At 39.2% G+C, this 27,827-nt stretch overlaps 1 protein-coding gene across 18 annotated transcripts in view; it reads left to right on the top strand.

The window, feature by feature from the left end:
• Positions 1-27,827, top strand: part of OSBPL6 (oxysterol binding protein like 6) — a 209,611-nt gene that overhangs the window by 99,808 nt on the left and 81,976 nt on the right. For 15 of the 18 annotated variants that reach the window (XM_081242831.1, XM_081242832.1, XM_081242822.1 and 12 more), the window contains one exon: positions 17,783-18,040. In XM_081242831.1, the coding sequence (XP_081098957.1) occupies positions 17,939-18,040 (102 nt within the window). In that variant the 5' untranslated portion in view covers positions 17,783-17,938. Of the gene's footprint in view, positions 1-11,888; positions 11,904-16,836; positions 17,240-17,782; positions 18,041-27,827 lie in introns of those variants that run through there. The other 3 variants (XM_081242834.1, XM_081242824.1, XM_081242839.1) reach the window with 3 other exon arrangements.

The following is a 27,827-nucleotide window of genomic DNA, read 5'->3' as shown; positions in this document are numbered from 1 at the left end:
TTTTCAGTGGCATTTTGGAGTGAAATAGATCCTGTATTCAATCTGCCAGCTTTACTCCAAGATGTGTATGTGTATTTTAAAGTAATTCTTTCTTTCTTGATTCTCATAAAATCCCATGAGGTAGGTTGGGCACAAAAGTATCTTCTCTGTGCAGAGGAAGAAAAGACCCTGAGATAAGAGATCACATGATCTGGTAAAAAAGGAATGCTCGAGGTCAGGCCTTTTGTCATCCATTTCTTTGTAAATTATAATGTAGCATGAGTTTGACATTATATGGACCTCAGACCATCAGGACTCCTATTCCTTCACTTTATATCAGTCTCTCAAGTATTTTTTTTTTAATTTTAGAATTCTATTTATTTTTTTATACAGCAGGTTCTTATTAGTCATCTATTTTATACACATCAGTATATACATGTCAATCCCAATCGCCCAATTTATCACACCCCCACCTCCACCCCCCTGCTGCTTTCCCTCTTTAGTGTCCAACGTTTGTTCTCTACATCTGTGTCTGTTTCTGCCCTGCAAACCAGTTCATCTGTACCATTTTTCTGGGTTCCACATATATGCGTTAATATACGATATTTGTTTTTCTCTTTCTGACTTACTTCACTCTGTATGACAGACTCTGGATCCATCCACGTCTCTACAAATGACCCAGTTTTGTTCCTTTTTATGGCTGAGTATTATTTCATTGTATATATGTACCACATCTTTATCGATTCATTTGTCTGTCTATGGGCATTTAGGTTGCTTCCACGACCTGGCTATTGTAAATAGCACTGCAATGAATATTGGGGTGCATGTGTCTTTTTGAATTATGGTTTTTCTGGGTGTATACCCAGTAATGGGATTGCTGGGTCATATGGTAATTCTATATTTAGGTTTTTAAGGAACCTCCATACTGTTCTCCATAGTGACTGTATCAATTTACATTCCTACCAACAGTGCAAGAGGGTTCCCTTTTCTCCACACTCTCTCCAGCATTTGTTGTTTGTAGATTTTCTGATGATGCCCATTCTAACTGGTGTGAGGTGATACCTCATTGTAGTTTTGATTTGCATTTCTCTAATAATTAGTGATGTTGAGCAGCTTTTCATGTGCTTCTTGGCCATCGGTATGTCTTCTTTGTAGAAATGTCTATTTAGGTCTTCTGCCCATTTTTGAATTGGTTGTTTGTTTCTTTAATATTGAGCTGCATGAACTGTTTATATATTTTGGAGATTAATCCATTGTCAGTTGCTTCATTTGCAAATATTTTCTCCCATTCTGAGGGTTGTCTTTTTGTCTTGTTTGTAGTTTCCCTTGCTTTGCAAAAGCTTTTAAGTTTCATTAGGTCCCATTTGTTTATTTATTTATTTTTATTTCCATTACTCTAAGAGGTGGATCAAAAAAGATCTTGCTGTGATTTATGTCAAAGAGTGTTCTTCCTATGTTTTCCTCTAAGAATTTTATCATGTCCGGTCTTATATTTAGGTCTCTAATCCATTTTGAGTTTATTTTTGTGTGTGGTGTTAAGGGAATGTTCTAATTTCATTCTTTAACATATGGCTGTCCAGTTTTCTCAGCACCACTTATTGAAGAGCCTGTCTTTTCTCTATTGTATATCCTTGCCTCCTTTGTCATAGGTTAGTTGACCATAGGTGTGTGGGTTTATCGCTGGGCTTTCTCTCCTGTTCCATTGATCTGTATTTCTGTTTTTGTCCCAGTACCATATTGTCTTGAGTACTGTAGCTTGGTAGTATAGTCTGAAGTCAGGGAGTCTGATTCCTCCAGCTCTGGTTTTTTTTTTTTTTTTTTGCGGTATACAGGCCTCTCACTGTTGTGGCCTCTCCCGTTGCGGAGCACAGGCTCCGGACGCGCAGGTCCAGCGGCCATGGCTCACGGGCCCAGCCACTCCACGGCATGTGGGATCTTCCTGGACTGGGGCATGAACCCGTGTCCCCTGCATCGGCAGGCGGACTCTCAACAACTGCGCCACCAGGGAAGCCCTCCAGCTCTGTTTTTTTCCCTCAAGGCTGCTTTGGCTATTCGGGGTCTTTTGTGTCTCCATACTAATTTTAAGCTTTTTTGTTCTAGTTCTGTAAAAAATGCTATTGGTAATTTGATAGGGATTGCATTGAATCTGTAGATTGCTTGGGTAGTATAGTCATTTTCACAATATTGATTCTTCCAATCTAAGAACATGGTATATCTCTCCATCTGTTTGTATCATCTTTAATTTCTTTCATCAGTGTCGTATAGTTTTCTGCATACAGGGCTTTTGTCTCCCTAGGTAGGTTTATTCCTAGGTATTTTATTCTTTCTGTTGCAATGGTAAATGGAAATTAAGTGTTTCCTTAAGTTCTCTTTCAGATTTTTCATCATTAGTATATAGGAATGCAAGAGATTTCTGTGCATTAATTTTGTATCCTGCTACTTTACCAAATTCATTGATTAGCTATTGTAGTTTTCTGGTGGCATCTTTAGGATTCTCTATGTATATAGTATCATGTCATCTGCAAACAGTGACAGTTTTACTTCTTTTCCAATTTGTATTCCTTTTATTTCTTTTTCTTCTCTGATTGCCGCCGCCAGGACTTCCAAAACTCTGTTGAATAATAGTGGTGAGAGTGGACATCCTTGTCTTTTTCCTGATCTTAAAGGAAATGCTTTCAGTTTTTCACCATTGAGAATGATGTTTGCTGTGGGTTTGTCGTATATGGCCTTTATTATGTTAAGGTAGGTTCCCTCTTTGCCCACTTTCTGAAGAGTTTTTCTCATAAATGGGTGTTGAATTTTGTCAAAAGCTTTTTCTGCATTTATTGAGGTGATCATATGGTTTTTATTCTTCAGTTTGTTAACATGGTGTTTCACATTGATTGATTTGTGTATATTGAAGAATCCTTGCATCCCTGGGATAAATCCCACTTGATCATGGTGTATGACCCTTTTAATGTGTTGTTGGATTGTGTTTGCTGGTATTTTGTTGAGGATTTTTGCATCTATGTTCATCAGTGATATTGGTCTGTAATTTTCTATTTTTTGTAGTATCTTTGCCTTGTTTTGGTATTAGGGTGATGGTGGCCTCATAGAATGAATTTGGGAGTGTTCCTTCCTCTGCAATTTTTTGGAAGAGTTTGAGAAGGATGGGTGTTAGCTCTTCTCTAAATGTTTGATAGAATTCACGTGTGAAGCCATCTGGTCCTGGACTTTTGTTTGTTGGAAGATTTTTAATCACAGTTTCTATTTCATTACTTGTGATTGGTCTGTTCATATTTTCTATTTCTTCCTGGTTCATTCTTGGAAGGTTATGCCTTTCTAAGAATTTGTCCATTTCTTCCAGGTTGTCCATTTTATTGGCATAGAGTTGCTGGTAGTAGTCTCTTAGGATGCTTTGTATTTCTGCGGTGTCTGTTGTAACTTCTCCTTTTTCATTTCTAATTTTACTGATCTGAGTCCTCTCCCTCTTTTTTTTTGATGAGTCTGGCTAATGGTTTATCAATTTTGTTTATCTTCTCAAAGAACCAGCTTTTAGTTTTATTGATATTTGCTATCGTTTCCTTCATTTCTTTTTCATTTATTTCTGACCTGATCTTTATGATTTCTTTCCTTCTGCTGACTCTGGGGTTTTTTTTGTTCTTCTTTCTCTCATTGCTTTAGGTGTAAGGTTAGGTTGTTTATTTGAGATTTTTCTTGTTTCTTGGGGTAGGATTCTATTGCTATAGACTTCCCTTTTAGAACTGCTTTTGTTGCATCCCATAGGTTTTGAGCCGTCGTGTTTTCATTGTCATTTGTTTCTAGGTATTTTTTGATTTCCTTTTGGATTTCTTCAGTGATCTCTTGATTATTTAGTGGCGTATTGTTTAGCCTCCATGTGTTTGTGTGTTTTACAGTGTTTTTCGTGTAATTCATATCTAGTCTCATAGCGTTGTGGTCAGAAAAGATACTTGATACAATTTCAATTTTCTTAAATTTACCAATGCTTGATTTGTGACCCAAGATATGATCTATCCTGGAGAATGTTCTGTGAGCACCTGAGAAGAAGGTGTATTCTGTTGTTTTGGGGTGCAATGTCTTCTGAATATCAATTAAGTCCATCAGCAGTGTTTTCAAAGAATTACACTGCTACCTCTATTCCTATTCCTAATGTACAACTCAGCACCCGGGAGAATAGAACCTAATAATGCTCCAGGCCTCTAGAGCACCATTAGCAGCCTGATGGGTCCTTTTTTAGGACAACCAAGAGGTTTTCTCTTGGGAATGTTGAACTTTGTACAGTCTTTCTCTCTAGTTGACTACTGAACAGATAGGGAACTCCAGTCTGCACGTCACTTGGGTTATTTTGGGTTATCTTTGTGCAAATATAATAAAATCAAATAACTGACATGAGGATGGTTATCTACAGGCAGACTGTGTGCACAGTCAACTGTACTTAATATATAGAATGGAGGCCTTAAGTCTTAACTATAAAATGATAAGCCCAGTAAACAATCTGAGTGGTTTTTGTGGCCCATGACATTAGACTGTAATGTTGAAAGTGACAGAGTCCCCATCCTCAAAGATCATACAAGATCACTACAGATAGACTCAGTGCAGTGTATGTTCAGTATGTATGCATAAGTATAGACGTAATACAGGTTGAAATGGCAATTTTCTCTATTAAGTTAGGAAAGAATTTATAAAGAAGATGAAACCTGAGCACAGAATAATATAATTAATGCCTGCATATTATAAAAGTCATTATAATTGATGACACAAGAACACTTTTTATTGTAAAATATACATAAAATTTACCATTTTAACCATTTTTAACTGTGCATTTCAGTCGCATTGCTCTGTAGCCATCACCACCGCTATAGTCTGGATGTTTGTGTCCTCCCTAAAATTCATGTTGAAATCCTAACCCGTAAGGTGATGGTATTAGGAGGTGGGGCCTTTGAGAGGTGATTAAGTCATGAAGGGAATTAGTGCCCTTATAAAAGAGACCCCACAGAGATCCCTTTCCTCCTTCTGCCATCTGAGGACACAGTGAGAAGACAGCCATCCTTGAACTAGGAAGTGGGTCCTTACCAGACAGCAAATCTTCCAGTGCCATGATCCTGGACTTCCCAGCCTTCAGAACTGTGAGAAATAAATGCTTTTGTTTATAAGCCACCCAGTATTTTGTTATAGCAGCCCAAAGGGATTTAGCCAACCTTTTTCTATCTCAAGAACTTTTTCATCTTCCAAACTGAAACTCTGTACCTATTAAATACTAACTCCATTTCCCCCTTCTCATAGACCCTGGTGACCACCCTTCTACTTTCTATCTCTCTATAAACTTGACTACCCTAACTACTTCATATAGTACTCTACCAAGTAGAATCATACAATGTTTGTCCTTTAGTGTCTGGTGTATATCACTTAGCATAATGTCTTCAGGTTTCATCCATGTTGTAGGATGTGTCAGAATTCCCATCCTTTTGAAGGCTGAATAATATTTCATTCTACAGGCACACCTCATTTTATTGCACTTGACTTTTTATTGTGCTTCACATATACTGCGTTTTTTACAAATGGAGGGTTTGTGGCAGTCCTGCATCGAGCAAGGGTATTGGTGCCGTTTTTCCAACAGCATTTGCTCACTTCATGTCTCTGTGTCACATTTTGGTAATTCCCACAATATTTCAAACTTTTTCATTATTATTAGATTTGTTATGGTGGTCTGTGATCAATGATCTTTAATGTTACTATTCTAATTGTTTTTTGTTTTGTATTTTTAAATTAAGATATGCACTTTTTTCTTTTTCTTTTTTGTCTTTTTTTTTGCGGTACACGGGCTTCTCACTATTTTGGCCTCTCCTGTTGCTGAGCACAGGCTCCGGATGCGCAGGCTCAGCGGCCATGGCTCACGGGCCCAGCCACTCCATGGCATGTGGGATCTTCCCGGACCGGGGCACGAACCCGTGTCCCCTGCATCGGCAGGCGAACTCTCAACCACTGGGCCACCATGGGAGCCCCTGCACTTTTTTTTAGACATAGTGCTATTGCACACTTAATAGACTACAGTATAATGTAAACATAACTTTTATGTGCACTGGGAAACCAACAATTCATGTGACTTGCTATATTGCAATATTTGCTTTATTGAGGTGGTCTAGAACTGAACCTGCAATATCTCTGAGTTATGCCTGTATACCATATTTTGTTTATCCATTTATTGATGGATACTTGAGTTGCTTTTACCTTCTAGCTATTAAGAATAATGATGCTACAAATATGTGTATACATACATCTATTCAAGTTGCTGCTTTCAATTCTTTTGGTATACACCCAGAATTGGAATTGCTGAATTTCTGTTTTTAATTTTCTGGGGAACCACCATACCATTTTCAAAAGCAGTTACACCATGTTACATTCCCAGTAGCAATGCACCAGCATTAATTCATGAACATTTTTAACCTAAGCCATTTCGTCTGCCTTAGCCAACTCTTCAGCATACCTCAACTCAGTACAGAAACTGTTGTTTTGACAGGAAATTCCTCTAGAGAATGGAACATTGTTGTTACGTCACTTGGTGCCTCAGTAAGAGTTTGCACACACTCAACATGGATTTATGAATCATTATTCAAGGTCACAAAGCAGAGGCAAAAATCTTCGATGTTTCCTGTTATTGCCAAAAAGTCCTCACTCTGCTGGCAGTCAGTACCTATTAGCAGTCCTGGGAACCTTATTTCCTAATACTGTTTTTTCTGTTAAAATATAAATTATGACGTTACCAAGCATCCTTTCAAAACAGGTTAGCAAGGGCCAGAAACCAAATGATGAAGGAAAGAGCGGCTGACAATTCTTAGAAAATTAGCACCGGTAAAATTATCAGATGATGGTATCAAAATGTCCTTGTCAGGAATGTCCATGGCACATGCTACCATCAAAATCAAATGTCCTGTGATCTCATTATATTAAATATGTTGTACAGCTTTTGTGCCCATGGGTTTTTTTTTTAAACCTGTGCTAATAACAATCCTTTTAGAAATATGAACTCCCAAGGATGTACGTTTTAGCCATTTGATAATCTACTGAAAGCTATTGAGTATCTCCCTAGGAATATAAAATGTATGTATAGCCAACACTTTCCATATTGTTTCTGGGGTTTAAAGAATACGCTAAACCTGTCATGAACCCAAGCTAAGAACCTCTATAAATGTGTATTGTATGCCATCAGTAATACCGTAAAAAACTTGATTTGTTGCTTAGGTTATTCATTTTGATTTATTAGTAAGTTAAGGGTAAACAGCGATGAAAGAATTTGTTGCATGGGCTTTGATCTCACATAGATTTGAAAACCAGCGTGAGGACTCTGTTTAATAAACTTCCTAAGCCCTACTTTCCTCATCTGTGCACTATGAATAACAAGAGAGTTCCTGAGAATGCATGGAAAGTGCTTGGTATCCAGGCCTATCACGTGGTAAGAGCCTGCTATTTTTATTGGTATTTTTTGCCCAACATTATGATAGAGAAAGCTAGGAAGGAGGTAGGTGATCTTTTTTTAGGACACCAACCTCAAATAATATTTTTGATGTGCTGTTGTTTACTCATTGATAATTTTTTGAAAGGCTGTTAATGTTTTATTAATTATAAAATTAGCAGATGTCCAAAGAAAAGGATTGCTTGGGGAAAGATATAAGAGGTAGTTTAGTTCTTCAGGAGAAGGAAGTATTCCCTAATCTCTTTATGATTAACAATTTTTGGAAGTTCTGAGAACAAGTCAATGCATAATGCCCCAAGCCAACAAAACCTAAAATAGGAAAAAAGGAAAAAATAGGAAAAAAGTGCTTTCCATGTTCTTAGAATATAAATTTCATACCAAGTACAAAATTAAAGCTAGATTTGAAAGAATATATAATTATTAAATCTAGGGGCATATGTCCCAATTAGAGAATACATCAACTCAAATCACATTTCTCAGATAAATACATTATTACATTATAATTTAACAGAGATTAGTGTTATATTAGAAAATGGCTTATTTAAGCTGACTTTCAGGGAAACTTCCATATGAATAAGTGGAACAATAATTCTTAAATCACTGAAGAAAATTTAGACTGGTTCAAAAAGCTAGAGGCTTTTTGTATACCTTTGGTATACAAGACTTACTTAGACCGGAAATATAAATGTTTAAAGTATACTGAGGAACTATTTCTCCCTCTGGAGTCAAATCATGCCTTTGGAGTAGTTTTATGTAATTTGTCCAGTAAGAAGTGATTTCCCCTAGTGGGAAGCAGCCACATAGCACAGGGAGATCAGCTCAGTGCTTTGTGACCACCTAGAGGGGCAGGATAGGGAGGGTGGGAGGGAGGGAGACGCAAGAGGGAGGGGGTATGGGGAAACATGTATACATATAGCTGATTCACTTTGTTATACAGCAGAAACTAACACAGCATTGTAAAGCAATTATACTCCAATAAATATGTTAAAAAAATAATAATATAATCAATAATGTAAGAAAAAATGATTTCCCCACATATCATTTGAATTGTAGAAATACTTTAATTGCATTGCCTTTTTTTTTTTTTTTTTTTTTTGTGGTACGTGGGCCTCTCACTGTTGTGGGCTCTCCCGTTGCGGAGCACAGGCTCCGGACGTGCAGGCTCAGCGGCCATGGCTCACGGGCCCAGCTGCTCCGCGGCATGTGGGATCTTCCCGGACCGGGGCACGAACCCGTGTCCCTTGCATCGGCAGGCGGACTCTCAACCACTGCGCCACCAGGGAAGCCCCACTCTTTACTTTTAAGAGCAGTTAGGTTCACAGCAAAATTGTGGGGAAAGTACAGAGAGTTCCCACATCCCCCCTCCTCCCACCACACACACATAGCCTCCCCCATTATCGACATCCCACACCAGAGTAGTATAACTGATGGATCCACACTGACAAGTCCATAGTTTACTTTAGAGTTCACTCCTGGTGTTGTACATTCTATGAGTTTTGACAAACGTGTGACTTATGTCCACCATTATAGCGTCATACGGAATAGTTTCACTCCCCTAAAAATCCTCCATGCTCCACCTAGTGCACCCAGTCTAGCCAATCTTTCTTCTGCCACCATAGTTTTGCCTTTTCCAAAATGTCATATAGCTGGAATTATGTAGTATGTAGCCTTTACAGATTGGCTTCTTTATCTTAAAAATGAAGATATATATATATATATATACACATACATACATATACATATATATTGTAACCAGGTACTGTAATGAAATCTTTTTTTTTCCTGTTTGATTTTCATTGGATTCTCACGTGCATTTCAGTTGGACAATGTTATTGTTCATTAGTTAGCACTCTGAGAACATAGTGTCAGTAGGACGATAACGAGTGTTATTATTTTGTTGCTGGCATCAATAGAAATGGTAATAATCTTTCACCATTAAGCTTGATGCTGGATTGCTTTGTGTGTGTGTGTGTGTGTGTGTGTGTGTGTGTGTGTGTATGTACAGAACAGCACAAACATGTAAAGGCAGGTGTTCCAATATTTGTTAGGAGTTCATAAATATTTGGGAATGGATATTAAATGGATGGCATACTTTTTAAGTCAGGATGATTGTAGAATATTCTGACTTTGACTTCTTATTAGCTTTAGTTTATTATGGATTGCAACAATTATCTCATAATTTAGTATCTTCTGTTCCTTGGCTATATACTTTTTATAACCTTATTTCTATATTTATGATTCCTGTTTTCTTACATATTTAAAAATGAAAATATAAGTAAATAAATAAAGTAAAATAGTTAAATTGGTAAATCCAAGAGTAATTATAGTTTCTTTCCTTATATTTATCTTTACTAATTTTATAAGTTTATAAATGTTAATGCATTTGTTTTTATTCTTTTATATTTAGTAATGGAAATGATTAAGACTATGAATTTTCCTTTTATTATAGCTTTAGCTATATTCTACATTTCTAAATGTGTAATATTTTCATTACAATATTTTGAATGTTCTTCAGTTGCCTTTATCTTTAGTTTTTCACCCTGGAGTTAATTGGAGAATCCACTCTACCACTCAGAGAGAAAGAGAGGGGAGAGAGGGAGAGGCACAGGATCAAGTGCTTTTGGTTTCTACTTCTGTCTATTTTCAAATATTCTATGATATCAGTTTTATTTTTTCTTCAACCCAAGACATATTTAGGAAAGTGTATTTTTCAAAAATTTTCTAGAATTAACCCCTACTCTCTTCTTCTTTTTCATTAATATTTAATTTATTGAATTGCTTCAGAGAATGTTATCTAAATTCAGCAATTTCAGTAGGATCTATCTTATTTTGATTTGCTTTTTACTAATTTTACCTGATGAAGCCTTTTTTAAATTTGCCAGATATTTATTTATTTATTTATTTATTTATTTATTTATTTAGCGGTACGCGGGCCTCTCACTGTTGCGGCCTCTCCCGTTGCGGAGCACAGGCTCCGGACGCGCAGGCTCAGCGGCCATGGCTCACGGGCCCAGCCGCTCCGTGGCATGTGGGATCTTCCCGGACCGGGGCATGAACCCATGTCCCCTGCATCGGCAGGCGGACTCTCAACCACTGAGCCAACAGGGAAGCCCCAAAGATATTTATTTTTATTGATAAAGATTTCATTTTCCAAGTTGAAGTCTTCCTTATGTTCAGGAATATTTTTAAATGTTATTTCTTTTCTTTTTGCTTATTGTTTTCAGGGTCATTAGTATCTGTAGATCCAGGCTGCATTATCTGTTAATTTTTCCCTGCCCTTCTTTCTGTTTGCAAGCTGATTTCCTCAGCTTTATCTTTCTAATCTGTTTTTTTTAATTAGTTTTTTTGTTTGGTTTTTTTTTTTTGGCCACACTGAAAGGCACGTGAGATCTTAGTTCCTTGACCAGAGATCGAACCCAGGCCCCCACAGTGAAAGTGCCGAGTCCTAATCACTGGACCGCCAGGGCATTTCCTCTCATTTATTTATTGACTGGATTTTTTTTTCTGCAGAATCTTTCTGTCCTTCATTAATATTTTAATTACTGCATTTAAATTATGGTGTCATTATATGTTTCCTTAATTTCCTACCTTTGCCAGTTCCCATTGCATCTGAGCCTGTCTTATCTCTTATTCAGAGACTCCATTTTTCTAAAAAGATGTTGTGAAAGTGTAAAGCAGTTGTGCTCTAAAGCTACCTCTCTTTTTTGCTAGAATTAACATTCCAAATAAACCCTCTATCTATCTCTTGCACATAATAATTTTCTCTATCCGGGGAATAATTTTTCATAGTGTTTTATACACATACTTTTTAAAATATACTTTGTATAAAAGCTGCTCTTTGTCAAAAGGTTATTTGTGCCAAGTATCCTTGGCTCCCTTCACGTTTACTTGGTTAGCATTCAAATCCTCTTAAAATTCACCTTGAAGGGCTGGGTGATATAGAACATAGGTTTGTCTTAGTCATTTACTTAGTGTAAAGAGCCTTAGGAGTTGTGGGGAGGGATTAGAGTCTCGGTTGGTCACAATCAGAGAACTTGTCTCTGTATACATTTTCCTCCTTAGTTTTGCAAACGACTCCACCAGAGGCCAGCTTGGGGATTGGAGGCTGCATTTTGAGGGTGCATTGGGGCATGTCCATGATGCTTATCCAAAGGCAAGATTGAGGAAAGCAACAAAGGGCAATCAAGGTACCTGTGGACTTGCCATGCCAGGAGAGCTGTGCCTCCATGGCCTCTGAAAGCTATTAATCTGTGGCCACCCTTTTCCCTGTGCCTCTTGCCACCTGTCTTTCCAGTTTTGAGGAAACTGGCAGAGCTTCCCAGACTTTCTTCCTATAACACCACTTCACTGTCTTGAGAAGGGGAGTCATATGTTGGTTTCATACATCCTGGTTTGGTCCCGAATGAAGTGATTCCTTAGACTTTATGGCATGCGGTGGCCACTGTTCCCTAGAGTAAGTGCTAATGGTCTTTTTTTTTTTTTTTTTAATCCTTTTAGTCACTGCTGTTTAGTCATTTTCTAGGAATATCCTTATCAGATCTTACACTGCCATCTTTCCTGGCAGTCTCCAGCCTACCTTCTTGAAATCAGTCCTTAATTTTCTTTTTCTCATCTGTGGCTTAATGACTTTAGAAATAAAAAAGATTCCTACCCTTTCTATTTAAGGAAAAAAACTTTACTATAAAATGACATTGTAATGACTATAATATATAATGACAATAGGCATTTGTTGTTCTGGTGATGATCTTGATAGAAAACCAGTTTATTCCACCTAGCAGTACAAAGACATTTGCGTTTGTAAGGTCAGTTGATAGGAATGTCCTGCTCCAGGTGACTGGTGTCTAGGATTATCTAATGTGGCTCCTCCTAATTCTCTGTAAATAAGTGATGCAAATACTGGAAAAGGCAAACTATCACTAACACGAACACTGACGTAAAACAGAATCTAATGTCAAAACTGTGGAGGACTAGGGCTTCCCTGGTGGCGCAGTGGTTGAGAGTCCGCCTGCCAATGCAGGGGACACGGGTTCGTGCCCCAGTCCGGGAAGATCCCACGTGCCGCGGAGCGGCTGGGCCCGTGAGCCTGTGTGTCCGGAGCCTGTGCTCGGCAACGGGAGAGGCCACAACAGTGAGAGGCCCGCATACAGCAAAAAACAAAACAAAACAAAATAGAAAAAAAAAAACAGTGGAGGACTAGACCCCAATTCTATGATATCTCAAATTGAGGAAAGTCTAGCCAGGTCCTGTTTATGACAAACCTCAGCTGCACTTGAGGAGAAGGAGACTGCTTGAAAACGGCAAAAAAAAGGCTTTGCTTTTCTGAGTCTGTCCTCGTACTTAGAGGTCTCAGTTGGCCCCAAACAGAAAAAGTCATAGCGGCTCCTCGCTATTGCTCTAGAATCCTAAGCGTGATTCTGCAAAACTCCAGATTAAATCACCAAGTTGAGATGAAGGCTGAGAGGAGAAATTTTTGATTTTTTGGGGGGGCGGGGGAAGGGAGGCTTATATTGCAAGTGAAGACTCGAAAGATACCATTTTACTCTTGACTTTGTCACTTACAGACTCCAGGTTCCAGCATGATTTAGAGAGACTTAAAGGAGAACATTAATAGAACTTTAAAGGAGGAATTTGTATCTTCCAAATTAATGGGAAATATAAAAGTCAATTAAAACCATGTAAAAATCAGTATTATAAGGAAAGGCAGATTATATAGGAAAAACCATCACCCATTAAAGGAAGCAAAGAAGAACCAAAAAATAGAAAGTGTAAAATGGTATGGCAGGGGTAAGGCCAACTATTAGTGAAACAGTAAATGGAAATGGGGAAAACTTTACTAAAATTAGATTTGTTTTGTTTTGTTTTTTTGCGTTACGCGGGCCTCTCACTGTTGTGGCCTCTCCCGTTGCGGAGCACAGGCTCCGGACGCACAGGCCCAGCGGCCATGGCTCACGGGCCCAGCCGCTCTGTGGCATGTGGGATCTTCCCAGACCGGGGCATGAACCCGTGTCCCCTGCATTGGCAGGTGGACTCTCAACCACTGCGCCACCAGGGAAGCCCAAAAATTAGATTTTTTATAAACAACCCAACATGATCATTACTAGAAGAACACATAATACAAAAGAATAGAAATAGAAAGTTTAAATGTAAAAGCATGGACAAATTTCATTAATTACAACAGAAAGAAAGCAGATGATATCAAATAAAGCAAAACAGTGAAGTAAACAAAGCAGGTCATTTTATAATAATCAAAAGTGAATAATCATAATGAACTCTTCTGTGATAAATCTCATTGTTTCAGAATAAACTGAATACAATCTAAATGTCCCACTAGAAGAATGGTCAAATGTATTGTGTTACATCTGTGTGGTGGCCTTATATATAGTGATTAAGAATGGTGATACTAAAGTTTTTTTGTTCACAAGGAAGGCTGTTACCAATGTATTGTTGATTGAAAAAAGCATATTGCAGAGAGTATGGACATTATTCTTCTACTTTGGTTAAAGTATAACCAAAATGTTAACCAGGATTATTTCTAGGTGATGAAACTAGAGTCAATTTAAATATTTTCATCTGTACTTTTAATCTTTTCCTGTGGTAAATGTAGTACATCATATTATTGTGCCCAAGTAATCACTACCTCTTCCTCTGGGAGGATTATACTTTCATGCCTCATGGACTTCAATTTGCCCATGTGGCTTGCTTTGGCCAATAAAGCGTGAGTGTAAGGGGCATGTGCCACCTACAAGCAAAAGCTCTAAGAACTGTCGAGTGGTCCTGCCATGGCTCTTTTCCTCTTTCACATGGGGGTTTCTCCTTTGGCCTGGAATGAAGAGGATATAGAGCAGGGCAGCAGCCGACCTCCAAGTAAATGGGTAAGAAATAAACCTTTCTTGTAAGCCCTTGAGATTCTGGAGTTGTGTGTTACCACATCACAACTTAGCCCAGGCTAAGTAGTCCCCAGTTTCAGATGTTCTTCTGAACACACCCAATGTACGATGCCTGTAAACAACAAGTTGTAGAAGTCTTTCCTGCCACTTGTTGCTTTAGTTCGGTCCCTAGGTCATAAATCTGAATTTTATGTCACTCAGTGTAAATGCAAATGTTACGGTACTTAGAAACAATTGTAGTGATCCCACTGATGTCAAGGAGGAATGAAACAGGGAAATTAGATGTTAGGCTCTCATATTGCTGTTTTCAGCCACAATACTTTTCTCATTGAGTAGAGGAATTATGTTGTGTTGACATTAAAATCTATGGTCTAAAATAGGTTTAGAATTTTGTTTCAGCGATTTCTGAAAATGTGCTTTGACAGAGATGAAATAAGTCTTTTTTAAAATGTCACAGCAATTCTTACATCCTAGGAATAATGAATAAATAGTTGCAACCTACTAACAGAGTTTAGATTTACTTTTGTAATGCATTTTGAAATAGAGCAGTGATCAGACACTTGATTTATAATCAAATTGGAATGACCTTTAAAGGTCATTTCATTCACCCTTATATTAGGTACCTGAAACTCTTTTTGTTAAAAGAGATTTTAAAAAATAATAGAAACAAAAACAGTAGCCTCAAAAACAATTCTTGGAATGAATTAAATTCTCTCACTCACCTTTTCCACATTCCTGATATTATTCAAGATATTCATAATTATAATTCAACTAAAATGCTGCCCTTTCTTCAAAGACATTACCCTGAAAATATCATTTTAAATTAAAACCAAGGTGTTAGCATTGATGTTAATGAGGAAAGTGCAGTTGGATGCTGTTAGGGAAAAGAAAAAGTACATCAGAAGAAATGTTGGCCCTTGATGTAGCTTGGATTAAATTTACTTCCAAATGGATGAGAGTTTGATGAGTTTGGTTGTCTCAGCCTCATCCCCTGGGGCACTTGAGCACATCACAGAACTTCCATACTTTTAGCTCAAGTATCAGCATATACTTGTAAAGCATCTTGGACCAGAAAGCAAAGTACTTCATCACATCAAGAATTTGAGCAGTGTTCTTGCTTTCTGTTTGCTGGCACCAGAGTTTGGCTTGAGAAGCTTTTCTTACGCTTATTAGACTACCTTCATAAAACAGAAGGATTAGCTGACCACCTAGCAAGTGTCAGCTTATTACTGTCTCTTGCCAGTACTAAACAAAACCTGATCTCAAGCCAAAGAAAGAGCTCCACAGCTCTTTACATTTCTATTAGCCCAAACGCTAGTTTTGTTTCAAGAGCAAGTCTTCGAATTTGGGAGTAAGTAGCTTTTATTTTTCCTGTGGTGACAGGTGATGTCAAAATCTTATGAAAGGAGCACAAGTTCTATTCACTAGAAAGTCCCAAGTTTTTCCAATTTATAGTCATTTGCCTTTTAATTATTGGGATTGTTCTTTCGAATATTCTCTATAACCTATTAACCATTAAAATCCTGATTATATTCAGGGTCACACACTCCGTTAACATAATGCTGCAGATTTTTAAAATATAACTATAGGCCTGTATAAAATTTAATTTGCTTGCACTTGCAGAGTTTACATGATCTATACATAAGTCATTCGATACAGTTGTACTGTTAACATAGTCTATTAAACATTTGTCTCCGGCCTAAATTCCTCAGAGCTCCAAACCCACCTCTCCATGTGTTTGTCCCCACTTGAATGCCTCCTTTGTACCTTAAAGTTAACACGTCTGAAACCATATTCATGACCTGCTGTCAGTAGTGGATTTCCTTTGGCCAGCCCTCGCTAGGAATACCAGAAACCTGGGAACCATCCTCAACACCGCTTTTCCTCCTCCATATCTACTCACAACTGACAGGACTAGCTGCTGAGTTTCTTGCCACCTCTCTAGTTCACTATCTCTTGTTTCCTGATCAGGCCTCCCTCATCTTCTTTACTTCCCCAGTTTGGTTCTCCTCATGGCTGCCAAAGTGATCTTTTAAACACACAAATCTGGTTATACCTCACCTCTTTATGGCCTCCTATGGCCTCCTATGCTCATGATAAAAGTCAAAATGCTCAACATGGACTACAAGGCCCTGTAGAAATTGACCTGTGCCTTTCTTTGACCATCATGGCACTGTCTCTGTGTGCTCTGATCTTATTGACCAGCATGAATTCCTTGACCACACCCAGCTGGACAACCAGACACCTGGTTAACTCTTTGGTATCCTTCAGATCTCAGCTCAAACCCGCTTGCACAGGGATACCTCTGACCTCCAGACCTAGTGAGTTGCCCTCACCATGTGTCCTCCTAATACTCTATGCATCTTCATCCTTTTTTGATTTTTTTCATTGACTGTCTCTCCCTCTGGACGGAAAAGTTTAGGTCTCACTTTTCTTTGGCCTAAAGATTGATTTCTCTTCATCACCAGCAGCTTTCTTTTCTAATTTGTGCTAAAGTACTTACCCAAGGGTTCTATGCTTCCTTCAAGGTATTATGATTAAGATTGGGCCTGGAACTTAGCCTTCCACCTTCTTAGAAGAGGACAAGTTCACTTTAGTTGTCAGTGTTTTGGGACACAGATTGTTTGTTGTGTATGCTTTTCATCTTAGACTATCATGCTTACCTTTAAAAAAATTTTTTTTCTAGCAACCTGTGTTGCCAATTGAACAATGCTTCTCCTGGGGACAAGCTTTTAGCCCTATTAGTTACAATGCAGACTTTCCTTATATGAATCCAAATGAAAAATGAAATGGTTCTTGGCTGTGGATAAGTGAAGCAACTCCATCATTACCCCAGTCCCGGGACATGCCTGTCAGTCTGTAGATACTTGTGAGCCTGCTGGTTGCTGCGAGTCATATGTAGGTATGCTGTGGTCTTGAAGTACAGATAACAGTACATATGTGTATTCCTTGATCCTTCCCAAATGCTGGATCATATGATGCATAAAGTACATCAACTCTTTTGCCTTTTGTCACTGACTGCTTTTTGTCAGATTTAACCATCACATGCATGACATGACTGAACTAAGCTGATGACAAACATGGATGGAGCTCTTATTATAATCCACTGAGCAGGGGAAATTAAATTTCAAGGGAAGAAACTGATATACTTTGGCATGAGGGTCCAGAACGTAGCATTGTAATCTGCTTTAAAATAACAACAATACAAGGGAAGAATATCACTTCAATGTGTGGTTTCTTCCTGTTTTCCATGTTGACAAACTTTTGTTACATACTAATGCTTTTATCCTCTACCTTAAAATCTAGAAGAAGAAATAGTATTTTGTAATGTGTCAGAGTTCTTCCTCTCACCTTTTAGTACTGTTGCCTAGAAAAAATGATTTTTAATTTAATGATTTTTAAATCATTCACATGAGGTTTTTTTGTTTGTTCATTTTGCTTTTAGGTGTTTTGGACACCCTCAATATTTGCCTCATCTTTTCTAGTCAAACCTGATTCATGAAATGGACTAAAGCTGAAAAATCATCTGCTTCTTTGTCTGTGAATTTGAGACACGATTGGGATGGTCTTCAGTGCATACAACTAGATTCAAACTGCAGCTATGAGTTCAGATGAGAAGGGCATATCCCCGGCTCATAGAACATCCACCCCCACCCATAGAAGTGCCTCCTCTTCGGCATCCTCTCAAAGGGACAGTAGGCAGGTAAGATAACAGTGTAAAGTGCATTTTGTTATGTTGTGCAACTGTAGTACCATTAGGGTATGATGGGATTGCTAATTAAGTCTGAAATTTTTGCTGTGAAGATTTTTATTCCACAGGAAAACTCGCTGTTTTCTGTAGATCTATGTCATGATGTTGTGAAGATCCTGCTCTTGCTTTTCTGTGATTTAGAATCCTTTTTCAGAGTACAAACTACAGGAGGGGTAGCTAAGTGAAGCCCTGCAGTGTTCGCCTCACATCTGTAGCTGGAGGCAAGAGGCAGCTTCTGGAACATGAATATTCTGTTCTTCCCTCCTCATTCCTGGAGGTGGAAAGGGATCTGAACAGTCTTCTTCCTCCAAGTTCCTCACTGGTCTGCCAAGCCCTAACTTCTGTTTGGAGTTTCATGGAATCTGGTAACAGGCAGATTCAGGAATCAGGTTACAAATAAAATTGTAGAATCAGGGAATTAAGGGAATTAAAATCAATAGACAAAATAAATTATTGGTGCTTAATTATCCCATTGAGCCCATTCTTTAAATTATTTTTGTTTACACAGTTACTTTATTACTACTTCAGTGCCTATTCTACAGACAGGGTTGTATGGGAATTAGGCATATGAATTCTCTTCATTGTCAAAACAGGTGATTGTTTTGCCCAGCACTTGTCTGAATATTATCATTTGCCATTATAATATTGAGAAGAATTTCTTGTGTAACTGGAAATGCACAATAAGCAGAGGTTAACTTTTTATGAAAACTTTCCTTTTGGGGGATATTCAATTACTGAACATTCTTGAAGAGTTTTTTCCCCCCATTTTATTTTATTTATTTATTTTTTAACATCTTTATTGGAGTATAATTGCTTTACAATGGTGTGTTAGTTTCTGCTGTACAACAAAGTGAGTCAGTTATATATATACATATATCCCCACATCCCCTCCCTCTTGCATCTCCCTCCCACCCTCCCTATGCCACCCCTCGGTCACAAAGCACCGAGCTGATCTCCCTGTGCTATGCAGCTGCTTCCCACTAGCTATCTATTTTACATTTGGTAGTGTATGTATGTCCATGCTACTCCCTCACTTCATCCCAGCATACCCTCCCCCCCATGTCCTCAAGTCCATTCTCTACATCTGCATCTTTATTCCTGTCCTGCCCCTAGGTTCGTCAGAACCATTTTTTTTTTTTTTTTGGATTCCATGTATGTGTTAGCATCCGGTATTTGTTTCTCTCTTTCTGACTTACTTCACTCTGTATGATAGACTCTAGGTCCATCCACCTCACTACAAATAACTCAATTTCGTTTCTTTTTATAGCTGAGTAATATTCCATTGTCTATGTGTGTCACATCTTCTTTACCCATTCATCTGTCGATGGACACTTACGTTGCTTCCATGTGCTGGCTATTGTAAATAGTGCTGCAGTGAACATTGTGGTACATGTCTCTTTTTGAATTATTGTTATCTCAGGGTATATGCCCAGTAGTGGGATTGCTGGGTCATATGGTAGTTCTATTTTTAGTTTTTTAAAGAACCTCTATATTGTTCTCCATAGTGGCTGTATCAATTTCCATTCCCACCAACAGTGCAAGAGGGTTCCCTTTTCTCCACACCCTCTCCAGCATTTACTGTTTGTAGATTTTTTGATGATGACTATTCTGACCAGTGTGAGGTGATACCTTGTACTTTTGATTTGCATTTCCCTAATGATTAGTAATTTTGAGCATCCTTTCATGTGTTTGTTGGCAATCTGTATATCTTCTTTGGAGAAATGTCTATTTAGGTCTTCTGCCCATTTTTGGATTGGTTTGTTTATTTGTTTCTTGGGTTTTTTTTTGCTGTACACGGGCCTCTCACTGTTGTGGCCTCTCCCATTGCGGAGCACAGGCTCCGGACGCGCAGGCTCAGGGGCCATGGCTCACGGGCCCAGCCGCTCTGCGGCTTGTGGGATCCTCCTGGACTGGGGCACGAACCCGTGTCCCCTGCCTCGGCAGGCGGACTCTCAATCACTGCGCCACCAGGGAAGCCCTTGTTTCTTTTTTTGATATTGAGCTGCATGAGTTGCTTTTATATTTTACAGGTTAATCCTTTGTCAGTTGCTTCGTTTGCAAATATTTTCTCCCATTCTAAGGGTTGTCTTTTTGTCTTGTTTATGGTTTCCTTTGCTGTGCTAAGCTTTTAAGTTTCATTAGGTCCCATTTCTTTATTTTTGTTTTTATTTCCATTTCTCTAGGAGGTGGGTCAAAAAGGATCTTGCTGCGATTTAAGTCATAGAGTGTTCTGCCTATGTTTTCCTCTAAGAGTTTTATAGTGCCTGGCCTTACATTTAGGTCTTTAATCCATTTTGAGTTTATTTGTGTGTATGGTGTTAGGGAGTGTTCTAATTTCATTCTTTTTGATGTAGCTGTCCAGTTTTCACAGCACCACTTATTGAAGAGGCTGTCTTTTCTCCATTGTATATTCTTGCCTCCTTTATCAAACAAAAAGTGACCATATGTGCATGGGTTTATCTCTGGGATTTCTCTCCTGTTCCATTGATCGATATTTCTGTTTTTGTGCCCATACCATACTGTCTTGATTACTATAGCTTTGTAGTAGAGTTGGAAGTCAGGAAGCCTGATTCCTCCAGCTCTGTTTTTCTTTCTCAAGATGCTTTGGCTATTCGGGGTCTTCTGTGTTTCCATACAAATTGTGAAATTTTTTGTCCTAATTCTGTGAAAAATGCCATTGGTAGTTTCACGGGGATTGCATTGAATCTGTAGATTGCTTTGGATAGTATAGTCATTTTCACAATGTTGATTCTTCTAATCTAAGAACATGGTATATCTCTCCATCAGTTTGTATCATCTTTAATTTCTTTAATGAGTGTCTTATAGTTTTCTGCATACAGGTCTTTTGTCTCCTTAGGCAGGTTTATTCCTAGGTATTCTATTCTTTTTGTTGCAGTGGTAAATGGGAGTGTTTCCTTAATTTCTCTTTCAGATTTTTCACCATTAGTATATAGGAATGCAAGAGATTTCTGTGCATTAAAGTTGTATCCTTCTACTTTACCAGATTCATTGATTAGCTCCAGTAGTTTTCTGCTGGTATCTTTAGGATTTTTTGTGTATAGTATCATGTCATCTGCAAACAATGACAGTTTTACTTCTTCTTTTCTGATTTGTATTCCTTTTATTTCTTTTTCTTCTCTGATTGCAGTGGCTAAAACTTCCAAAAATATGTTGAATAATAGCGGTGAGAGTGGGCAACCTTGTCTTGTTCCTGATCTTAGAGAAAATGGTTTCAGATTTTCACCATTGAAAACGATGTTGGCTGTGGGTTTGTCATACAGGGCATTTATTATGTTGACTTAGTTTCCCTCTATGCCTACTTTCTGGAGAGTTTTTATCATAAATGGGTGTTGAATTTTGTCAAAAGCTTTTTCTGCGTCTGTTGAGATTATCATATGGTTTTTATCCTTCAGTTTGTTAATATGGTGTATCACATTGATTGATTTGCGTATCCTTGCATTCCTGGGATAAACCCCACTTGATCATGGTGTATGATCCTTTTAATGTGCTGTTGGATTCTGTTTGCTGCTATTTTGTTGAGGATTTTTGCATCTGTGTTCATCAGTGATAGTGACCTGTAGTATTCTTTCTTTGTGACATCTTTGTCTGGTTTTGGTATCAGCGTGACGGTGGCCTCGTAGAATGAGTTTGGGAGTGTTCCTCCCTCTGTTAGATTTTTGAAGCGTTTGAGAAGGATAGGTGTCATCTGTTCTCTAAATGTTTGATAGAATTCGCCTCTGAAGCTATCTGGTCCTGGACTTTTGTTTGTTCGGAAGATTTTAAATCAGAGTTTCAATTTCAGTGCTTGTGATTGGGCTGTTTATATTTGCTATTTCTTCCTGGTTCAGTGTCGAAAGGTTGTGATTTTCTAAGAATTTGTCCATTTCTTCCAGGTTGTCCTTTTTATTGGCATATAGTTGCTTGTAGTAATCTCTCATGATACTTTGTTTTTCTGCAGTGTCAGTTGTAACTTCTCCTTTTTCATTTCTAATTTTATTGATTTGAGTCCTCTCCCTCATTTTCTTGATGAGTCTGACTAATGGTTTATCAATTTGGTTATCTTCTCAAAGAACCAGCTTTTACTTTTATTGATCTTTGCTATTGTTTCCTTCATTTCTTTTTCATTTATTTCTGATCTGATCTTTATGATTTCTTTCCTTCTGCTAACTCTGGGTTTTTTTTCTTCTTCTTTCTCTAATTGCTTTAGGTGTAAGGTTAGGTTGTTTATTTGAGATGTTTCTTGAGGTAGCATTTTATTGCTATAAACTTCCCTCTTAGAATTGCTTTTGCTGCAGCCCATAGGTTTTGGGCCATTGTGTTTTCATTGTCATTTGTTTGTAGGTATTTTTTGATTTCCTCTTGGATTTCTTCAGTGATCTCTTGATTATTTAGTAGCGTATTGTTTAGCTTCCATGTCTTTGCATTTTTTACAGTTTTTTTCCTGTAATTGATATCTAGTTTCATAGCATGTGATCAGAAAAGATGCTTGATATGATTTCAGTTTTCTTAAATTTACCAAGGCTTGATTTGTGACCCAGGATATGATCTATCCTGGAGAATGTTCCATAAGCACTTGAGAAGAAAGTGTTTTCTGTTGTTTTTGGAGGGAATGTCCTATAAATATCAATTAAGTCCATCTTGTTTAATGTGTCATTTAAAGCTTGTGTTTCCTTATTTTCATTTTGGATGATCTGTCCCTTGGTGAAAGTGGGGTGTTAAAGTCCCCTACTATTATTGTGTTACTGTCGATTTCCCCTTTTATGGCTGTAGCATTTGCCTTATGTATTGAGGTGCTCCTATGTTGGGTGCATAAATATTTACAATTGTTATATCTTCTTCTTGGATTGATCCTTTAATCATTATGTAGTGTCCTTCTTTGTCTCTTGTAATAGTCTTTAAAGTCTATTTTGTCTGATATGAGAATTGTTACTCCAGTTTTCTTTTGATTTCCATTTGCATGGAATATCTTTTTCCATCCCCTCACTTTCAGTCTGTATATGTCCCTAGGTCTGAATTGGGTCTCTTGTAGACAGCTTATGTCTGGGTATTTTTTTTTGTATCCATTCAGCCAGTCTGTGTCTTTTGGTTGGAGCATTTAATCCATTTACATTTAAGGTAATTATTGATATGTTACCATTTTCTGAATTGTTTTGCGTTTGTTTTCGTAGGTCTTTTCCTTCTCTTGAGTTTCCTGCCTAGAGAAGTTCCTTTAGCATTTGTTGTAAAGCTGGTTTGGTGGTGCTGAATTCTCTTAGCTTTTGCTTGTCTGTAAAGATTTTAATTTCTCCATGGAATCTGAATGAGATCCTTCCTGGGTAGAGTAATCTTGGTTGTAGGTTTTTCCCTTTCATCACTTTCAATATACTCTGCCACTCCCTTCTGGCTTGCAGAGTTTCTACTGAAAGATCAGCTGTTAACCTTATGGGGATTCCCTTCTATGTTATTTGTTGCTTTTCCTTTGCTGCTTTTAATATTTTGTCTTTGTATTTAACTTTTGATAGTTTGATTAGTATGTGTCTTGGCATGTTTCTCGTTGGATTTATCCTGTATGGGACTCTCTGCGCTTCCTGGACTTGATTGACTCTTTCCTTTCCCATATTAGGGAAGTTTTCAACTATAATCTCTTCCAATATTTTCTCGGTCCCTTTCTTTTTCTCCTCTTCTTCTGGGACCCCTGTAATTCGAATGTTGGTACATTTAATGTTGTCCCAGAGTTCTCTGAGACTGTCCCAATTCTTTTCATTCATTTTTCTTTATTCTGCTCTGTGGTAGTTATTTCCACTCTTTCACCTTCCAGGTCACTTATCCGTTCTTCTGCCTCAGTTATTCTGCTATTGATTCCTTGTAGAGAATTATTAATTTCATTTATTGTGTTGTTCATCATAGTTTGTTTGCTCTTTAGTTCTTCTAGGTCCTTGTTAAACGGTTCTCGTATTTTCTCCATTCTGGTTCCAAGATTTTGGATCATCTTTACTATCATTACTCTGAATTCTTTTTCAGGTAGACTGCCTATTTCCCCTTCATTTGTTTGGTCTGGTGGGTTTTTACCTTGCTCCTTCATCTGCTGCATATTTCTCTGTCTTCTCATTTTGTTTAACTTGCTGGGTTTGGGGTCTCCTTTTCGCAGCCTGCACGTTCATAGTTCCCGTTGTTTTTGGTGTCTACCCCCACTGGGTGAGGTTGGTTCAGTGGCTTGTGTAGGCTTCCTAGTGGAGGGGACTGGTGCCTCTGTTCTGGTGGGTGGGGCTGGATCTTGTCTTTATGGTGTGTGGGGCCACGTCCGGTGGTGTGTTTTGGGGTGTCTGTGAACTTAGTATGATTTTAGGCAGCCTCTCTGCTAATGGGTGGGGTTGTATTCCTATCTTGCTAGTTGTTTGGCATGGGACGTCCATTACTGGAGCTTGCTGGCCGTTGGGTGGAGCTGGGTCTTAGTGCTGAGACAGAGATCTGCGGGAGAGCTCTCGCGGATTGACATTATGTGGGGCCGGGAGGTCTCTGTTGGTCCAATGTTCTGAACTCGGCTTTCCCACCTCAGAGGCTCAGGCTTGTCACCAGACCGGAGCATCAACACCCTGTCAGCCACACAGCTTAGAAGAAAAGGGAGAAAAAAAAGAAAAATAAATAAAAAATAAAAAAATAAAATTATTAAAAGAAAAAAATTGAAAAAGAAAAAAATTGAAAAAGAATTAAAAAAAAGAAGAGAGCAACCAAACCAATAAACAAATCCACTAATGATAACAAGTGCTAAAAACTATACTAAGATAAACGTAAAAGTAAGAAAAAAATCAGTCACAGATAGCAAACCCCAAGTCTACAGTTGCTCCCAAAGTCCACCGCCTCAGTTTTGGGATGATTTTGCTCTGTTCAGATATTCCACAAATGTAGGTACATCAAGTTGACTGTGGAGATTTAATCTGCTGCTCCTGAGGCTGCTGGGAGAGATTTCCCTTTCTCTGCTTTGTTCGCAGAGCTCCTGGGGTTCAGCTTTGGATTTGGCCCCGCCTCTGCGTGTAGGTCGCCTGAGGGCATCTGTTCCCACTGAGACAGGACGGGGTTAAAGGAGCAGTTGATTAGGGGCTCTGGCTCACTTAGGCCAGTGGAAGGGAAGGGTACGGAATGCGGGGCAAGCCTGCAGCGGCAGAGGCCAGCATGATGTTGCAGCAGCCTGAGGTGTGCCACGTATTCTACTGGGGAAATTGTCCCGGATCACAGGACCCTGGCAGTGGTGGGCTACACAGGCTCCCTGGAGGGGAGGTGTGGAGAGTGACCTGTGCTTGCACACAGGCTTCTTGGTGGCTGTAGCAGCAGCATTAGTGTTTCATGCCCGTCTCTGATGTCCGAGCTGATAACCGTAGCTTGCGCCCATCTCTGGAGCTCGTGTAGGCGGCACTCTGCCTTCTGTGGGCAAACAGGGAGTGAATCCCCTCTCCTTGTGCACCCTGAAACAATGGTCTTTTGTCTCTTAGGCAGGTCCAGACTTTTTCCCGGACTCCCTCCTGGCTAGCTGTAGTGCACTAGCCCCCTTCAGGCTGTGTTCACTCAGCCAACCCCAGTCCTCTCCCTGGGATCCGACCTCCGAAGCCCGAGCCTCAGCTCCCAGCCCCGACCTGTCCCGGCGGGTGAGCAAACTAGCCTCTCGGGCTGGTGAGTGCTGGTTGGCACCGATCCTCTGTGCGGGAATCTCTCCACTTTGCCCTCTGCACCCGTTACTGCACTCTCCTCCGTGGCTCCGAAGCTTCCCCCAACCTACCCCTGGTCTCCACCAGTGAAGGGGCTTCCTAGCGTGCAGAAACTTTTCCTCCTTCACAGCTCCCTCCCAGAGGTGCAGGTCCCATCCCTATTCTTTTGTCTCTGTTTTTTCTTTTTTCTTTTGCCCTACCCAGGTACGTGGGGAGTTTCTTGCCTTTTGGGAAGTCTGAGGTCTTCTGCCAGCGTTCAGTAGGTGTTCTGTAGGAGTTGTTCCACATGTAGATGTATTTTTGATGTACTTGTGGGGAGGAAGGTGATCTCCACATCTTACTCCTCCACCATCTTGAAGGTCCCCCTCTCTTTCCCCCCATTTTATATGTTGAAAGTATATTGCCTAGTTTCTAGAAGTACACACATCAGTTATCTGATATTCCATAGTACAGACTTGGGTCTTGAGACAGCCAGTTCCACATGAGAATTCATTCTTTTAGATGGTGGGAATGCATTTCTGGGGGTGTTTCTTAAGGAACCCTCAGTCTACAAACCCTGTCAGAACTCCCTCTCCTGTTTCTAGCAGAGATTTTAAGGGAATCTGTAAGAATCAGGGTTTCCTTGTGTGTATATCTTTCACAGATTCTAGAGCAGATATTGCTCTCCTCGGGAATTTTTGACATTGGTGTTTTTGTTATAGAAATCAAAGAGGATATCTACATTCTGTTCATTAGAAGCAGTTACACCATTAACTATATCTGTGATTACACACAGCTATAATGTTTATTGCATTACATTTTTAGAGTTTAAAAAAATTAAGAGTGCCATGAATGAAAACACATTTATGTTAAATTCCTACTGCATGCTGAGATGCTTTCTAAGTTTGCAGTTTTACTTTACCCTTCAACTTGCCTCTCTGTCCTTTCTCATTATGGCTTCTTCATTTTTCCCTTGCCCTGGGCATTTAAATTGAGAGACATTTTAAGCAGCATGGCCTTTCTGGCTGCTGAGGGAAGGAAGGGATGGACCCCGTTCACCCTGGAGAATTATGGCAAATGGAAAAGACTGCTGACTGCTGCAGAAACATCTGTCATGCACTGTTGAGCTGCTGTTGCACCTGAGCTCTGGGGTGAGCGTGCTAAACAACAGGGAGGAACTGAGATCCTGGTCTGCCAGAGGACGTGTAAAGGTGGAATGTGTGACTCCTGGCTGGCTTGTGGATGGAAAGTTTTATGATGGGAATAAAGGAGCACGTCTGCAAATTGATAATGAATTCTGGAAAAGTAAGAGACACTGTTCAAATGGTTATTATTCTTTAAGGAGAGAGTTTACTTTCATTCTTGTTTATCTCAGCAGGTGGAAACTCTCCCAAATACTTTCTCCTCTGGTTCCTTCCTGTCTCCTCTTTTGTGTCTGTTAATCCCCCTCAAGGGAGAGAAGAATAAAGAACAATTACAGTTCTTTTCTCTCCCTGTCTCATCACTTCTTAAAATCCAGTATTAACTTACGGAAATCAGAAATTCTAACTGATCTTGGGATATAATATGATGTAGTGTATTTTAATGCATCTATTTTTGTGTGATGGCTGTTTTCATAGTGAAGGGACATAGGGAAAGTGATGAAGTAGTCTTCATTGAATGTTACAATTCTCCTGATTTGACTGATATCTGTGTAGATGGTACCAAATTGCAAAGTCCATCCCTCTTTCTCTCCTAAGTTGATCATATTGGTAAAGGACCTAGCATACAGCGCATACCATACAGTGGTAACTTACTGCACCTTTCTTGCCTGTCCTTCCCAAGTTCTAGTCCTAGATCACTGATTACTTGATTGGGCATCTCTCCTCGTTGTCACCTTAAATCAGTATGTATAGGGCTTCCCTAGTGGTGCAGTGGTTGAGAATCTGCCTGCCAATGCAGGGGACATGAGTTCGAGCCCTGGTCTGGGAAGATCCCACATGCCGCGGAGCAACTGGGCCCGTGAGCCACAATTACCGAGCCTGCGTGTCTGGAGCCTGTGCTCCGCAACAAGAGAGGCCGCGATAGTGAGAGGCCCGCGC

The sequence above is a fragment of the Mesoplodon bidens genome, assembly GCF_964165515.1.
Source record: "Mesoplodon bidens genome assembly, chromosome: 8".
Taxonomy (NCBI): Eukaryota; Metazoa; Chordata; class Mammalia; order Artiodactyla; family Ziphiidae; genus Mesoplodon; species Mesoplodon bidens.
This window is presented reverse-complemented; position numbering and strand designations above follow the sequence as displayed.